The sequence below is a fragment of the Vipera ursinii genome (genome assembly GCF_947247035.1).
Source record: "Vipera ursinii genome assembly, chromosome: 1".
NCBI classification, from domain to species: Eukaryota; Metazoa; Chordata; class Lepidosauria; order Squamata; family Viperidae; genus Vipera; species Vipera ursinii.
The window spans coordinates 52853554-52870897 of NC_139512.1; the positions used below are offsets into that span (position 1 = coordinate 52853554).

A 17344-nucleotide genomic window follows, 5' to 3' on the forward strand; every position below is an offset into this window, starting at 1 on the left:
GAATTGAGGCTAGAAGATTCCAATGTCAGTTCTTGAAGGAAAATAAAAGATCCCTTCCCCAGTTTAGCATACAAAGCCAGGGACTTCACAAAATACTTGAGAATACAGGAAAGTTACATTAGACTCCATATAGAATGCAAATATTGACAGCTCCCTCTTTTTTGGTGGACCGAACAGCATGTCTTTGCAATAGGGACATTCATAGTAATTCTGATGTGGATTTCCCTACAGTAAAATCAGCACATTCTAAAGTGGAATACTATATATCAAAGCTGTCACTAGGGATATGATCATGTCCCAGGAAGTAGAATTATTTCTTTTAGTATCTGCCTGCTGAAGAGTGCTTTGCTGAGGTATAAGTGTTACAGGTAGTCTTTGACTTATGACCACAATTCAGCCCAAACTTTCTGTGGCTAAGTGAGACATTTGTTAAGTGAATTTTGCCCCATTTCTTGCAACAGTTGTTAAGTGAATCACTGCAGTTGTTAAGTTAGTAACATGGTTGTTAAATGACACAGATTAGCATCCACTGAAGGAGACAGGAGTAGAAGCTCATTGACTGAGTCTATGCAGACAATCATTTGCCCCCAGATACTAGCTGGCTGGTCTAAAACATGACTAGCTACTGAACAGTCTCTTTCTGGCAGAAACATCACAATTTCAGGATGGCACCAAGATACTCTAGGCCAGGGGTAGGCAACCTTGGCTCTTTTATGACTCATGGCTGGCTCAGGAATTCTGGGAATTGAAGTCCACGAGTCATAAAAGAGCCAAGGTTGCCTACCCCTGCTCTAGGCATATGCCAGATGAAGAGTGTTATTGTGTCTATTAAGAAGCCTAGTTCTTTGAGTCTGCAACATGGCATGGTTGTCCCTCTTTCCCTGTTCAATCAATGAAAGACTAACTCAACCTATAGGATTCGTTCAATGCATGGTCAGAACTAGTTTCTGAACTTCAGTGCCAGCTAATGTCTGATTGCCTTGCAAGTGTTGAAAAATTGGATGAAATAGTTTCAGGGGGGTGATGAATTAGATTATAAGACAGGACTGTATTTTTATCTTTAATCTCAATTAGGAAATTATCTAGGGAGTCACTGAATAGCTTGTCCCACTTGAATGGGCCATATATAACAGATTTGGAGACAGAAAGTTGTCTTGTGTAGCCATATTAGCAACCAAACCTCTGGCTAGCAATTGACCATTGTCCAAATTCACATCAGCCATAAAGGCAATTGCGTTGGCTAATTTATTCATATCCCGTTTCAGCTGTCTGTGTTCTAGAAGTATGAACTCAAATGGCTGATGACAAATGAGAAAAACAAAAAATGAGGGAGGTCCTTGTGGCTGTTTCCTCTTGTTTTCTGTGCTACAAAACCTCCGCTTTCCTGTCCTCTTGCTGTTTGAAGGGTTCTTACCTTTAGCATAACTTTGCAAACCAATTCTGCTATGGAGGACTACTTTATGAGGGAAAGTACAGTTTGATGGGCAAAGAGAATCTTATTTTTCCTGCATCCTCTCCACTCTTCCCATGGACTTTGTTGAATATTTCAGGGAAGACAAACTTGGGGAAGGCTACTAGCTACAGCAGGGGTGTCAAACTGTTGGCCCGCGGGCTGGTTGCATCATGCGGAGGACACGCCCACCCCAGCGCTGGCAATGCAAAATAAGTTGTGATATGTCGCAACATGTCACGTGATACGGCGAGTTTGACACTCGTGAGCTACAGTGTAATGGGGTATAACAAGTAACTGATAGTAAGAGCTGCAACTAAGACTATGGTTGCATGTGCGCACACCTACACACAGAATTGAGTCCAAGGCAGAAATATAATTCAAGAAAATGTCTCAAGTTTGGCCCTCCCTAGTTATCCTATAGATAAATGGAGGGAGCATGAGCACCTAGACTTGTAAGATTCTGTTACTATAGCCTTATAATAGAAGTAATATTAGTATTCATAACTTTGGTTTTCTAATCTGGCCTAGCTTGAAGAGGTTCCTAACACACATATCAATAGATCCACTAGAGGACCAATGGGAGTGGACTGCCTTGGTCTTTTAGGCCCAAGATCCTGAAGAATTTACCATGTAGTTGATTTTTGGAATAGACTGGAAGACCCAAGTCTATTGTCCTCTTCCTTATCTAGGAACAGATTCACTTCCTCTTTCTCACTTGGTCTGAAAGGAGACATTCAGGTCAGAAATGGTATTATGGACAACTTCCCAATTAATGACCTGCCTTTTCTGCCTACAAAAGTAGCCTGGTATTTACCCCTGAAGCAGTCAGAAGACAGATCCTCCAAAGAAGGAGATGCTCGTCCTTTCCCCCAATGTGCATCTCCCACCGTGGGGTGAGCGAAATTTCCAAAATGGAGCTTCTTGCCATTTCTGTTTTTCTTGACATGTGAGATCTCAGGTATAGGTCTACTCCACAGAGGCCATGGATTTCCCAGGATTCTCTTGAGGATCAAAAATTCATTGGGTCTTTGAAAGGGGATACCGCTTGCCAAAGCTAGTTTTAATGATGTGTTCCCATTTGTGAAAAACTATGGTTGGATGACATACCAATTATTGCTGGCTTTCATACACTCCAGTGCCTATTTTTCAGCTTTCTAAAGAACCTGCCAGCTCTTAAAAGTGGGTTGTCCACGGCCAGCAATTCAGGAACAGGGATCTTGCCCTTCTCAGAGAATCTTGATGGGGAGGCAGGCATATGTTATTTGAATGCAAACTGAAAATGAAAAAAAATACTAAAAAAGGGAAATGTAAAAATAACAGAAATCACTGGCTGAGGTCATCTTTGCCACGAATGAAAAATGTGGGCATGCGTGCTTTCTGAATCGAGAAAAGCTGGAACTGGAAAAGGGAATTCTCCTGTCCCACAGGAACTAAGATCAGATTTTTTTCTAACTTTATTCTTTTGATCAAAGTGGGAAGCATATGTGCACTTTAGAATGGTCTGGTTCCCAAGTAGAAAAACATGCAAAACATCACAGAAGGAGCAAATGTTTTCTGAAATTAGAGAGGTTAGCACTACCTTGTTTTGAAACAAAAACCTTCAGACCTAAGAATTTATTGTAGTAAGGATGACACGCCGTAAGAGTGCCTTGATGTTGACATGGGCATCAGATGATGAGATGGCAAAACCACATCAGATACATCATGGAGAGAATTTACTGCTGCTTCAGCTAGAACCTCTATAAATCAAGCACAAAAATAAATGGTACTTTTTAAAAAAATCTCAATCTACAGCTACAGCATGTGCCATGTTAATACAGTGAAGTATAGTTAGGGGGAAAAATGTATGAGAGTTCCAGTAAACAAAAGGAGTAACATACAACCATTATACAATGATAATAATTTATTATACAGGCAATGTTTTGCAAGATTTCAATGATCTCTTATGCAACATCATATATAACAAGTAACAGTAGTGATATGCCTGACCTGTTGTTTTTTTTCTTTCGGATCAGAGGCAAGGTGTTCCGAATTTAGGAGAAACACTGGCTTTTCTTCTGTCCCGGACAGACTCCCAGGTAGGTTTGCAATTCTTTGAGATCACCACCCACCACAGGGAGGATGGACCTATTGGACTGGAGAGTTCCAGGAAACTAAGGGAGTCAAATGGATTTCAGAGAGAACTATGCTCTGAAAGGTCTGCTGAACGGTTTCATCAAAACTCTCACTGTCTCCTAGGACTTGGAATATCCTACCTCAGCAGCCTTTCTTCCCCTGCGGATCCCAGAACTCTCCTGCTTTATGGAGCTTAACGAGATGAAGCAGGAGAAGAGACACTTCTAGCAGACAACAAGGAGAAACCCAAACGAACATGGATTGGATCCACTGTTTGAGCCAACTTATGGTGGTAAGGATAGCAAAATATAAAATACTTCTTGACCCTTATTACATCTGCAGATAGCTCTCCAGCAGCCTTGTTTTGAGTGACTCAGGCTCTCCTAGGAGGGTATAGCTATGAGGTTCAATACAAAATTGCTGTCAGAAATCTGCCAGATAAAATTGCTCTCTGTTGGAGGTCACGTGGGGGGAGGGGCTGAGTCTTGCAGGATTATCTCTAGGAAAAGTTTGATCCTGTTAAGCCCTGAGGAAGTGAACAAGATTTCCCATAGCCGTCAGTTCAATTACTTCTGGGTTAGACTTATGTCCTTCCTGTCTAATTAAGTCCACATGGTCCAGAGGACATGTGATTTGGTTTTGGCAATAGTTGATTCCTCCTTTGCACTAGCTCTTGAGATGGTGGTGCCTCTCTCCTCAAGGGCGGTTCAAGGTGCTGGTAATAACCTTTAAAGCCCTACATGGTTTAGGCCCGGGGTACTTGCGAGACCACCTGCTGCCATTGTCAACCTCTCATCGCCGGGTTCGCTCCCACAGTTGGCCTCCTCAGAGTTCCGTCAGCCAGGCAATGCCAGCTGGCGACCCCCAGGGGGAGAGCCTTCTCTGTAGGTGCGCCGATCCTCTGGAATGAGTTGCCTCCGGAGCTGTGGATGGCCTCTGACCTTCGGTCCTTCCGCCGTGACTCGAAGACGTGGTTGTTCCAACAAGCGGGCCTGGACTGACTACGATTTTTAATTAGGCTTTTTACTGGGTTGAATTGTCTTGTAATTTTGCATTTATTGTTTAATTCTCTTTTAAATTTTTTACTCTATGTTTTTTTATTTTTATTGTTGTGAGCTGCCCTCAGTCCTCAGGGAGAAGGGCGGCATATTAATTTAATAAAATGAAATGAAATGAAAAGAGGCCACTGCTTAACCCAAGTAGTCTGGAAAATTTTTATCCAGTGTCTAATCTTCCCTTGTTAGAGAAGGCATAAAGCAGGGGTGTCAAACTCAATTTCATTGAGGGCCACATCAGCATTGTGGTTGCCCTCAGGGGCGGGTGGGAGCGGGTGGGCATGGCCTACTGGGTGGGCGTGGCCAGCTTGACATCACTCGCTTCAGGGGTGCCTGGGCAGGACTGGGGCAGATCTGAGGGTCTTCGGCGGAGGAGGATGAGACCAGAGTGAGCGCTGGGACATGATCCCTCCTACCCTCCCTTCCTTCCTCCCTCTGTTCCTTCCTTCCTCTGTTCCTTTCTTCTTCCCTCCCACCCTCCATTCCTTCTTTCCTCCCTCCCTTTTTTCCCCCCTCCTGTTGAAAGGGATGCCTCAAGGCTGTGAGGCTGGAGGGGCTGGTGGGAGGGGCTGGCACTGATCTACAACCTGGTTGCATCCATCAAAGCCAGAATGCGCTCAGCCTAAGATTCACTGGAACCAGCAAGGAGCTACCTCGTCACATCACATCTATAAAATGCACTGATATCAACCAGACTAAGTAAAAAGTGAATGCACAAACTCACACTTCAGTCCTATGGATTGCAAAATACTACAGAATATGAAATGATCATCCCAAATAAGAAAGCATCCAGCTTTAAGATGAGATATCTGCTTTCAAGGGACAAACTACATTTGTAACAAAATCATGGTTCTTTTCTTGTCTTAGTTTTCGGTTTTCCAAAAGGACATGGAATAATATTGGCAACTCAAAATTATACCATTATCATTATACAATTATCAAGGAAGTTTTAAAATCCACACCTTGCCTTATGGTTAGCTTTTCTGTGTTGTATTTGCCTGTATTCCATTGTAACTCCATTAAATTACATTATACACTAGAAACACAAGACCATCTATTCTCATCTTTGATTTCATTTCATACAGGGCTTCCTTTAGATTAGACAGAAACATTTTCTCACCTTCTTTTACACCAATGATTGATTCCGGATCTGGCAAATGCAAAGATTCAACAAGGCTAGATGAAGAGTTCATTGACACCAGGCTCTTACTGTCTAATTCAGATTCTTCCAACAAACTGCTGCCCATCAATGATTCTGTGTTTTTTTTTAATAAAAACAAAAGCCATTGCATGATTAATTTACTGTGGTCTGCAATGTTATTTTAGAGTCCAGAAAAGAGGATTATTATTTAGAAAACTGAATACAGAAAATTGGTGTCGTACTCATCCTTGTAAGATTTTCTTTTTGAAGCATAGAAGGTGAGGGGATGGTAGCAACAGGTAAATGCTGACATATGCATAGTTCAAACAGTTCAGTATAAGGAGACTATAATTAAATAAGATTAGTGTTCTTCAAAGACTACTTTAGCGAAACAGAAACTTCACTTTCACAAATTAAACTTCATAAAATTTTAATACTTTATTTGGATACATTTTACTTTCATTAAAAATTAGGTATCCATTTTTGCAATCCATAATTGGAAGAGACCGAGGTCCAGCCCTCCACTTGAAGTTCCTTGACTCTTATCTGGCACCAATTTGCTTTAACTGTTACTAAATCAGATTCTTGTGTATAGGTTGCATGGAATAAACTTGCAGTGCTTTTGAACGCTATCCTGCCACTGACTTACTTTAATTAATTAATTATACTATTTATAGAGCCACTTATCTCACAACAGTGACTCTGGATGGCGTAAAAATTAAAACCATTGTAAGAATATTAATCCATAATACCCTGGTTAAAGCAGTTAAAACATGAAGCCACAAAGCTCACCTAACTTCCTAGCCAAATGCTCAAAGGGATTAACTGTCAGTTTCTTTGGATCCATTCTCTTACCAATATTTGGGGAATTCATGTTAGTTTCTTCTATTTTAGTCCTTACCTTTTTGCTCATGCTGCCTATTGCTACTTGTTTCAACCCTCGAATGATGTTTCTTCATGTGTACATTTCTACTACCACTCTGAGAAAATGTCTTCCCACAAATTTGACATTGATGTGGCTTTAGTCCTGAAACAAGGCAGAAAACATGTAAAACAGAAAGCTAAATATTTATTATAGATCAAACAGATATCAGTAAAATTCAGTCAATATAAAGTATTAGCTCTAAAAAGGCTGTCAAGTTCAAAGCATCATTTTGCAAAAAATATTCATAATTTGAAATTGGAAATCTATATGATCTGTAATCTTTAATCTTCCAAATGACAGTCTGGAACTAGATGAGACTTTACATGCTTGAAGACTGAGAGAGGTATACGAATCAGCTAGGCAAATTAAAAAGAAAAAGGAGAGACCCTATAATAGGACCTAGAAATTATACATCTATCTCCAATATATACACTCTGCTCTGTGAATTTCATCTGAAGAAATAAAATGTCCTTACCTGAATGAACAACTAGGTGTTTCCGAAGGCTGGAATATTCAGCAAAGGAACGACCACAGCCCTGGGCCTCACATAAAAAAGGCTTTTCCCCTGTGTTTTATCGAATTATAATTAGGTTATTTGCTTCATTTTTTAAAAGACCGTGTAAATGGAAATCAGTAATTTAGTTTGTATGGATTTTGCTACTAAAGTATTTGTACCATCTGTGGTATTTTCTGTTACCCAGATCTCTACAATATACACAATGTTCAATCTTTAATTCTTGGTATATTCTTAAACTCGTGTAATCAATTCAGAATGCCTGCACAAAAAAGCACTTGGTATGCATAGGAAGATACATTATGATCACATTACCCTTATCCTAGTGCATAGCTCTCAATAAAGATTCTTAGATTGTTTTTAAAATAAGTCTCATTTTCACAGTAATTCCTCTTCTTTTTAATTCACTCTCCCATTCACATATTAGAGCTTATCACTGCAAACATTCTGATCTCTTCTGATCTACATTATTTCTCACTCAAATAACCACTAATGGGTTCTCTCTCTTGCATTGGGATATTTTGCTTTATACCATAGACTGCTTACAATGAGAAATAAGTCTTTTGAATCTTGCCAGTGAATCTTCCATATCTGCCCACAAAATACTTCTGTTTTCCTTCTATCTTTAAGACCACCTTCTCCAGCAAAGTTTTCTCCACTATAGTCTATATATCTAAAGATATTTATCTAAAGATATTCGTCACAAAGCCTCTTGTTGCCAGGATCATCTTGCTATATGGTTAAAAGCTTTTTTCTGTGAATCTATTTTTAAACCCATTTAAAGTTTCTGTGGGACTGAAAAGAATCGTTTACTGGTGAAAATGTATATCCAAACTTCTTTAGCACCTCATGAAAAGTGGTCATAAACATTCATGAAGGAAAAGTATTTTTCCAAAAAAGATGGAAACAACATACCAGTGTGAATTCGCAGATGATTCTTCAGATTCCCAGCTGTTGTGAACTGCTTTCCACAGCCTAGTTCAGAGCAAATAAATGGTTTCTCCCCATTATGTGTTCTCATGTGCACCTTCAATCTTTGTAAGACATAAAAGCTTTTCCCACAATCTTTTGCTGGACATGTGTAGGAGCGATCATTCCTGGCAAACAGTATAATTCTCATTGAATTAATATAAAAAACAACCAATATTAAAAAGACACTTTTTGTTTAAAATATGTCACATTTTTATCAAAAAGTTTAAGTTAAAGTTAATGGAAAGTAAAGAAGAAATTCTGACAGAAGGAAAGAATACTTTATTATATTAAGAGTCCCAATACTTTTTGAGGAAATACCTCAAGAGACTGAAAAACAATTAAGTAATGTATTCAAAATAGATGAAATAAGTTATAACTGTAAAGCGCACATAGAACACAGATTAATACATACAGGAGAAACACAAATATATGTACCTCAAAAGAAAGGCAAAGCAGTATTTTTTAAAATGAAAAATAAATAAGAAAATCAATGAAGTGAATAACACATAATGAAAGATCACCACAGGTTATATATGTAGATGAGGTATTGAACTAGACAAAAATAATGTACACGTACCAAAACTAGACAAACCACAAAACAAATATAAAGGGATATTAAAAAACCCCAATCAACTAGAAAAATAATGGCAATTTTAAAAAAAAACACACCCAATATGTAATAAAAAGCAGTAAGCTGACAGTAAAACCAGAGTTAGGAGGAATGCGTTCACTGGAGGAACACTGCATGTTAAGTTATAGAAAATGGGAAGAAATCCAGATGCCCTCAGAAATTTCTAATCAGTGAAGATGTTAAAGGAGTTCTTCCTATTGAACAATGTTATTTCAGTTACTTTTCTATTCCTTTGAGGAAGGGGATCAGAATCCCTTGAAATGTATTCGGTTTTGCTATAATAAAGGACACATTCTTTCACCAATTGCCCGTCTTTCCACTTGTTTGGCTGATGTGTTACCGTGTGTCTGTGTATTTGTGTGAGTTGTGTGTGTGTGTGTGTGTGTGTGAGAGAGAGAGAGAGAGACCAATTAATTAAAAATCAAAGTAGCTACCAGTTCTGTCAAACTTAAGCTAATATTTAAAAAATGCTCTGAATGAGCTTACAAAATAGATTAGCTCTCTTACTTTGACCAACTCTCCCCAAATTTAAAATGAATTGTTCTAAAGGAGTAATCAGTTACATGCTGAATTAATATATATAAAACATATGGAACCCTGATAAACATCAAGTATAGCAAGTCTATATACCTGTGGGTTTTTAGATGATATTTGAAGTGAGTTGGCCATACAAATGTTCGATCACAGCCTTCAACAGTGCACTGCAATTTTTTTTCTACCCGGGGTAGGTGAGGAATGGGGCTGGATTCCTTTGGCTGTGATTCTCCTGAACAAACATGGACATTTTCACCTGGAAAGAAAAATCCTAAAGTTAAAAAAACGATGTCTACAAATAAAAAAATACCGAGTGAAGCAAGCCGGTAAAATTAGATATATTTCTTAACACAAAGTCTGCTCACTACTGCTTTCTCTATATTTCTAGTTAATAACATTCCATTTTTTTCAAAGAAATGTAATATTTGCTATAAAAGTTATTTTCAGGAGAGTCTTACAAAGGAATATTAATAAAAAAATAAACATGAGTAATTGTTCTGTGGAAAGTATCTTGAACTGCTTTAACTTGTACCTTTGCAAAGGGAGTAATAAAAACAACATCTTACCATTATTGCTTGCTTTGGCATTCTTAGCGAGCTGTGCTCGAGTGGCAGCAATCAAACTATCATGAGCTAGTTCCTGCACTCGTAAAAACCATGGAGTACTGCTGTCTGTACTATTATTCGCAAAGAAATTGTTCCCAGAATCCACTGCTCCATCCTGGACAAATACTAGGTGTTCTGAAGAAGACCCTAGACCTAGAGAAGAAATTATACTTGTTTGTCACAAGACTGTATGACATTTCAACTAGCACTTCTCTGTGGGAAATTACTGGTTACAGCAATAGCAATAGCACTTAGAATTACATATTACTCCCTAGTGCTTTTTGTGGAAAAAAACTTCACCATACTTTTCAAAGCAGTGAATCTCAAATATCGTATCTTGTTTCTTAATAGTAAAAACTGATCCATCTAGATGGAAATTACCTGTCCGTGTTAAATTGAGGAGAATAAAGGAAGTATTATCACCAGGCTGAAGATCTTGCAATAAGGTAGAAGTATCAGGACTTGGAAGGAGGTCAGGTGTTTTCTGTACTGTTTGTGCCCTTGTCTCCTCACCATCAGGGCCAACGTTTACTTGGAGACTTCGCAGAACTGCCGATGAAGAAGCATGCTTGGAAGAGTGAATATGGTTTGGGGAATTATCTGAAAATTTAAAAAGCATCTAATTTGGAGCTGTCAGTACATTTATTATAAAATCAATGCTAAAGCCAGTGTCCTTGGGATCACACATACTATTAATTATGTTAAAATATGCCAGAATTTTCTCTGATTACATATGCATATTATTTATCAAATTTCTAAATTTCAACAGACTCTCATGGGCTTAGAGATACAATAAAGCAAAAATACTGAGATACAAGTCATTAAAAACATAAAATGTACAATACTGTACCAATACGAAAACACATCATGAATCAAATACCCTCTAGAAGAATTTGGTCTCCAACATTTTTGAAACATGGCCAACAGAGGGGAGATCTAACTTCATGCAAGAGAGTATTATAAGGGCCACTACGAGTATCAGCAAGAAATGTTTGGGAGCATCGGCCTCCCTCTCTACTTCTAACAAAATTGTAAAGGTTGAGCCAGATTCTGGCATCAAGCCATAAGGGCTTTCAAATGTTATTATCAGCATTTTAAATTGCACCAAGAGTTACGGCCACCAACACAGGGCTTGCAATACTGCTGTCTCTGGGTAATAATGACAATACTGACACTGATAATAAGCATCCAGGCTACTCCACTCTGTTCTAACTGAAACTTCCTATGATTCTTAAAGGCAGTGCCATTGCAGTAGTCTAGACCTAAGGTAATAAAGGCATGAGTTACAGTCCAAGGTCCTCTTTTCCAAGGAAAGCCAGGACTGATGCATAAGTCAAAGCTGGGCTGATGCATCCCCCTCCCCTTGAAAAACGCTCCACCTGCTGCTGTAGCAATTGTCACAAGTCCAGGAGGATCCCTAAGACATGGGCTAGTGATCAATAATCACTGAGGTCAGAAGAAAACTGCAATGTGCAAACAGGATCTCCATTTTGCTAGACTTCAATTTCAACTTGTTCTCTCTCATCCAGACACATGCAGCCTCCAGGTGCTGAAGCAGGATTTCAGTGGCATCCCCAGCAGAACCTGGACTTGTGATGGAAAGTAAAGTATAATTGGCATACTGGACCTCAAACCATCAGATGATCTCTCCAACAGCTTCTTGTAGATATTTCCATTCAAGGAAGCTAAATTTCCACTTGCACAGCATGTTATAAAAATGCATTCCAACAAAACATTCTAGTCACAATGGATTTCTTCAAAATTAGAACATCCTCCAAAGGTGTGATATTATACACAGCATTAATTTTACAAAAACATAATACAAAATATTTTTAGAATTCATCAGATTTCAGCTTTTACCTGGCAATATCAACCTGTTGCATTGTGGGGATTCTGTAACGGGAAGAAGAGATAGACAGGTAATATTTTTAGGTTCTGATTCCACAAGTTCCTGTCCTAGTGGGATAGATGTGTTCTGAACAAACTGAACCAGCAACTGGAAAAACAATACAAAACAATGGCGTTAAGACAGAAGTAAATAAGGTGATAACGTGTTTTTTATATACTACCTCTCTCATTCATCAAGTATATCTACATAATTATTTCATAGACAACAAAATATAACATTTAATCATTCAAATATCACCAAAGATGAACCAACAAATAATAAAAATATGAAAATTCTACACATGCAAGTATTATCTATTAACATTCTGAAATTTTACTGTTCTACTAAACAATGTGTGCTATATCTATATAACAGTAGTAGATATTGCAAGTCTTGTTCTCTGGCTGTATTTACTAACAATATTACTTTTCTATTGTGTAAGAACCACTCTTGAATTTTAGTGAATAGCTGTAGTGGACAATGCAGTCTACATGACTTACCCAATAGTTTTTGTGTGATTGTATTCAAAATGCAGCCAAAATTACATGTGATGTGCTTAAGCAGTATATCATTAAAAAATACAAAAACAAATATCAGCTATGAGAAGCCCACTAAACATTAGCAAGAAGGAAGGGGTTTTTTTGTACTTGCAGTACAGGTCATAGAAATATAGAACCAACAATATACTGAATGAAATTCAGCATGCTAAAGGCTCTTGCAAGAATACACACAGATATATTTGCAGCATAACAGAAAGAAAGAATCAGAATCTGAATTAGTTTGGTCTCAAGCACAACAATAGAAACCATCCCTTAAGCTCATATTTGGCATGGAATGGATGATGCCACAGACATTCATACCAAATAGCCATTGTGTAGAAGGGGGCATGGGAGTACAGGAGGAATTTTACTGCAAGTAGGATATGCTAAACTATATACTGAATATATGTAATTGGACACATAAAAAGTTGAACTAAGGGTTTGCTTACTAGTGTTGTTTCGGAAGAAATCCTACAGAACACAATTCAAGTACCTGCCTTCATTTCTTATAAATTCCCTCAGCAGTAATTGTAAAAACTAATAACTCAATTCTCAGACCTCTTCTGTACAACTTGTCCAAGTGTTATCCTCAGGTATACTATATTAAGGAAGAATTCATATTACAAGTTTCCACACCTTGCCTTCAGCACTGAACTTTTTAATCTCCAGTATGTATATGTTTTACAATATGTATTTTCAACCTCCTTTCTACAAGACCCAGCACAAAATGTTAACAGTTTCTAAACCTCCTGATGCAACAATTTGCCAAAATACCAATTCATTAGTCAAGTTCTATAGAAAATATAACCTATGAAAAGAAAAGTACTTTGCATCTGGACCAAGGGCAACTTTCTAATAAAGGTCTAATGTATAATTCTACATAAATGTAATTCGGGTTTTTCCCCATTATATTCTTTGGAGATTATTCCTAAGTAAATGTGCTACTCTACTGATTTCTTATAACAACATACTTTCAAATGACACTTTATAGTTAGTTGAGTAAAATTGGAGTATAACACTGTACAAACATGTAGAGTACAACAATAACCAGGAATGTAAATCTGGTGCTAACCTCTGGTTTAGACTCTAACTCATCTGATAACATCGATTCAAGTTTCCAACTCCCAAAGTAGATCTAGGTAAGGCATATGTTTAGGAGATCAACATGAACAGTTATTTGTGTTTATATTCCAGCCTCACAAGCTAGGGAGGGTCATCTTAACAAAGAAGATAACAGAGAGAAATTCAATATAACCTGAAAAAAAGAAGGAAAATTAACTAATTATACAACGGGTATACAGTACTCCATTATATTGTTATAATAATTTTTAAAGCATTAGACCTGTATACACTGCATAACTGCACTGAGGGTTTTCTTATTATAAAACTATTTCTACACTGTACACTTTTAACTAGAATCAAGACACATAAAGTTTCTCTCACAGAGGTAAATATTTTATGTACAATGGCTCATTGTAGGATTTTGAGTACATTTACTTGCTCCTATCTAATTTACAAAATAATCATCTTAAGAGGTTAAATGTTTTTCTGGAAACTAACATCTGGAAATCAAACATTAAAAAATAGCTTTTAGGATACTAAAGTAAGTTCATTCCCCCTTCTTTCTAATTTATAGTTAGAAGCGCCTCTGTATGGCATCACAGTTTTCTTTATTTAAAAATATGCTAAAACCATTCAAGGACTACCAATCACCTTCAGTAAGTTCTCTGCATGTTGCTGCTAATAATATCGCTGGGCTTAAGATGGCCTCAGCAAAATATCACTTATAAGTGCCATGGCAATGACCACTTTATCTACGGTATCGCTCTCCCCTTCACTATATTACAACTCATTACACCACCATACAATACAGATCTGACATTAAAACCGGGACCACAAAATAAAATTGTAACTGTATAACTGGGTAAGAACAAAGGACTGAGTCTGATTGCTAATAGTAGCAAATATCACCAGCAATTTATCTTCATGAAGCAGAAAACTATTAAAAGAATCACGAGCAGGTACAGGATATACTTTTATTAAATACTGAAACTCTGTGATCTAAAAATAATTAGATGCAACCCCCCACATACTTGGAATTAAATAATTCTGAGATTTCAGATGCCAGAACTATTCTTCCAATCCTGATTGTACAAGGTTTATTCACTTCAGCACGATAATTGGAGAGGTGGTTTGGAAAGGGAGGGTGCCATTTTGCTATTTTAATCTGAAGTGTGACATTTCTGATGATATACTACAACCCGCACATTCTGTTCTTCTTTCTGCCTGTATCCTTAATCCTTATCCACAAACGAAATGAAGTTGGTTTTAAGCTTACTTATCTGTGGCCTTTGTATTAAGGGCCTTATCTTTCATCTTATCTTTTATCTTCAACTACTGACAGATCAGATGAACTCTTTGGAAAATTAATCTGACCTTTCCTTTATACCAAGCCATGCATAATCCTGACCAAATCATACAGACCGTCACTATCCTCGGGAATTTCAAAGGTTACGCCCGATATCTTTTTTGTTTAAACAGCTTAGGCAATTCCTACAAAGGCGCAGTTAGGAATCACCAAGCAGGATGCACCGCTCAATCCCCAGCAAAATGCTGGCGGCTTTGTCCAGTTACTAGGCCGGCTTGAGAATTCGGCAGCTAGTCCACAAAAGGGGGCCAAATCACCCGTACGTACCGTCAAGATTGAACTCGGCGGGCGCTGGGAGGCGAGAAGATGACCTTCGTCGCGTCTGCTCTCTTACGGCAAGGCCAAGGCCGGTGAGGCCTCTACCACAACACGAAGACCAGCGAAGAAAGGAGCGGCTTTTCCTAAGGCTGGATACCCCAAAAGAAAAGGCGGGAAATGGGCGCGCCGCCGCGAGAGCCTGCTCCGTGGCTGTTCTCTCGTCCTTTCTCTCCGTGCCGGGAAAGACGGGAGGGAGGGAGGCCTAAACTCTCGCTTTTTCCCGGGACAATCCTTCCTTACCGGCATCTCAGGACCGTCCGGATATGACGTGTCCATCTATCGGAAATTCTAACCTCCCCTCTAGGACAAACCATAGAGTGAGGGGGGGGTTGAAAAGTCTAGCTCAGGGGTAGGCAACCTCGGCTCTTTTATGACTCATGGACTTCAACTCCCAGAATTCCTGAGTCAGCTATGCTGACTCAGGAATTCTGGGAGTTGAAGTCCATGAGTCATAAAAGAGCCGAGGTTGCCTACCCCTGGTCTAGCTCTAGCACTTCTAACGCACAGGCTGAACTAAATGACTCGCGATTGAAGAATTTTAGATCAATTGCTGTGCATTACCTACTTCCGGTTCTTATTGAAGTGCTTTGTTGTGGCGCGGGAGATGGAATGGAAAAAGTAGAGAATACTTTTAAGAGACAAGCCAATATCATAACTCCCAGGATCCCGCGTAGATTCTGTTGCAGCTCCCCGAAATGAAAAATAACGGAGTCGTTCCCTGCACGATGTGCGCCCATTGCATTACGTTTGATTCTCCGCGGTCTGTTTAGAACCGGAAGTATTAACTAAATCTGTGCTTTATTAAACAAAAACAAAAACAGGTGGATTTCGATCGCTGAATTGATGGCAGGGAACTCTTCACGCCAAGTTTTGCTTGATTTTTCTGACATATAGTTCAGAAGTATATGTGCCGCGTGCAGTTATCGATGTTTCGAATCTACAAACTTAGGAGTGTAATGCTATAAGGAAATTGGGATAATTCCTTACTATGGATCTTATTGTAACTGACTAGGGCATACCACTGGAGCATAGCTATCTGGGCCTTCCACCTTATATTTGCTCCCTTTCTTTACTTCTGTCTTTATTTTCTACTGAACAAGCACATAGAACGGAATGTGAGAATAGCACTTTACTGCATCTTATAAAGAGGGGTCTGACCTACCCAACACTACACTATGAACTGTTAATCTAGCAAGACATCCTCCTTTTGCCACAAATGATTTCAGAATTTGTCAAAATTACACAGCATATAAAGATTAATGAGTTTATATTCTACTGAATATAAGCAACATGTAACTCTGAACAAGTTAGTCAAATATAATTTGAAAATATCTGTTGTCAATACTATTTTTTCATTAGAAGTTAGGGTACCTAAGTAAATTTAAAAATTCGTTAAAACAGTAAATAAGGTCAGATCTTGCATATATTTAATCAGAGAAGTGGCTTGTTTATTTCAACAAACTATCAAAATAATCTAATACATATTTATAGAGAAGTTAAATTCTTGTAAACTGGTAGATCAAAATTGAACAATCCCAATCTTTTGCTATATTTAGCAACATGATACTATTGGGAGCAAATATTAGATGGTCATTCCATCATATAATCATGAAAGATACAATTTTACAATAACAAACCGCTTTCACTAATATTGATAAAATTTTCTGTTTAGTCTTTCCCTGGGGAGAAAAAGCACCAGACTGCTCTTAAATAATTATCTCCATTCAGCCCTGCCAGACAGATGCCTCATCCAAGGGGTCTTCAAACTTGGCCCTTTTATGACTTGTGGATTTCAACTCCCAGAATTCCTCAACCATGCTGGAGGCTAGATATTCCTGTTCTGTATATAGTAGAAATGTGCATACATTATATTGGTCCAGCAAACTGCAACTTCAAATTCAGCTGTAATTGCATCAGCATAAAACAAGGTAGGTATTTAGCCTGCCACTTCACTTTTCAATGTATGAAACTGTTCACAAATTATATCCTGAGAGAATTTATACAACCCTGAGGAGGAAGTCAAATATTGCTCTCTGCAAGGACCCAGGTATTCTAGGGTTCTATTATCACAAGCAGCTCCAATTCACTATTATTCTACATAGAAGGTTTGTTAAGTAACTGTGTGATGCCAGAGATTGTACCTGACCATCCTTTTGCTCATTTCCAGATTTCCCTCATAAAACAAAACTATCACCTACTGACAAATCTTTTTGCCTATGAGAAAAA

General features: G+C 38.3%; 2 protein-coding genes across 2 annotated transcripts in view; one reads left to right on the top strand and one right to left on the bottom strand.

Moving 5' to 3' along the window:
* FAM161B (FAM161 centrosomal protein B) overlaps positions 1–5069 on the top strand; it is an 18732-nt gene extending 13663 nt beyond the window's left edge. Inside the window, exons 9-10 of the mRNA XM_083374170.1 lie at positions 3469–3531; positions 3692–5069. Coding sequence (XP_083230296.1) covers positions 3469–3490 — 22 coding nt within the window. The 3' untranslated portion in view covers positions 3491–3531; positions 3692–5069. The remainder of the gene's footprint in view (positions 1–3468; positions 3532–3691) is intronic.
* The window catches only part of ZNF410 (zinc finger protein 410), a 17084-nt gene extending 1718 nt beyond the window's left edge, over positions 1–15366 (bottom strand). The window contains exons 1-11 of the mRNA XM_083374202.1: positions 15068–15366; positions 13445–13627; positions 11806–11941; positions 10327–10545; positions 9907–10098; positions 9437–9596; positions 8119–8300; positions 7165–7254; positions 6666–6791; positions 5744–5878; positions 3033–3192 (exon numbers count right to left, since the gene is read on the bottom strand). Coding sequence (XP_083230328.1) covers positions 3068–3192; positions 5744–5878; positions 6666–6791; positions 7165–7254; positions 8119–8300; positions 9437–9596; positions 9907–10098; positions 10327–10545; positions 11806–11941; positions 13445–13477 — 1398 coding nt within the window. The 5' untranslated portion in view covers positions 13478–13627; positions 15068–15366 and the 3' untranslated portion in view covers positions 3033–3067. The remainder of the gene's footprint in view (positions 1–3032; positions 3193–5743; positions 5879–6665; positions 6792–7164; positions 7255–8118; positions 8301–9436; positions 9597–9906; positions 10099–10326; positions 10546–11805; positions 11942–13444; positions 13628–15067) is intronic.
* Between the last annotated feature and the right edge of the window lie 1978 nt (positions 15367–17344).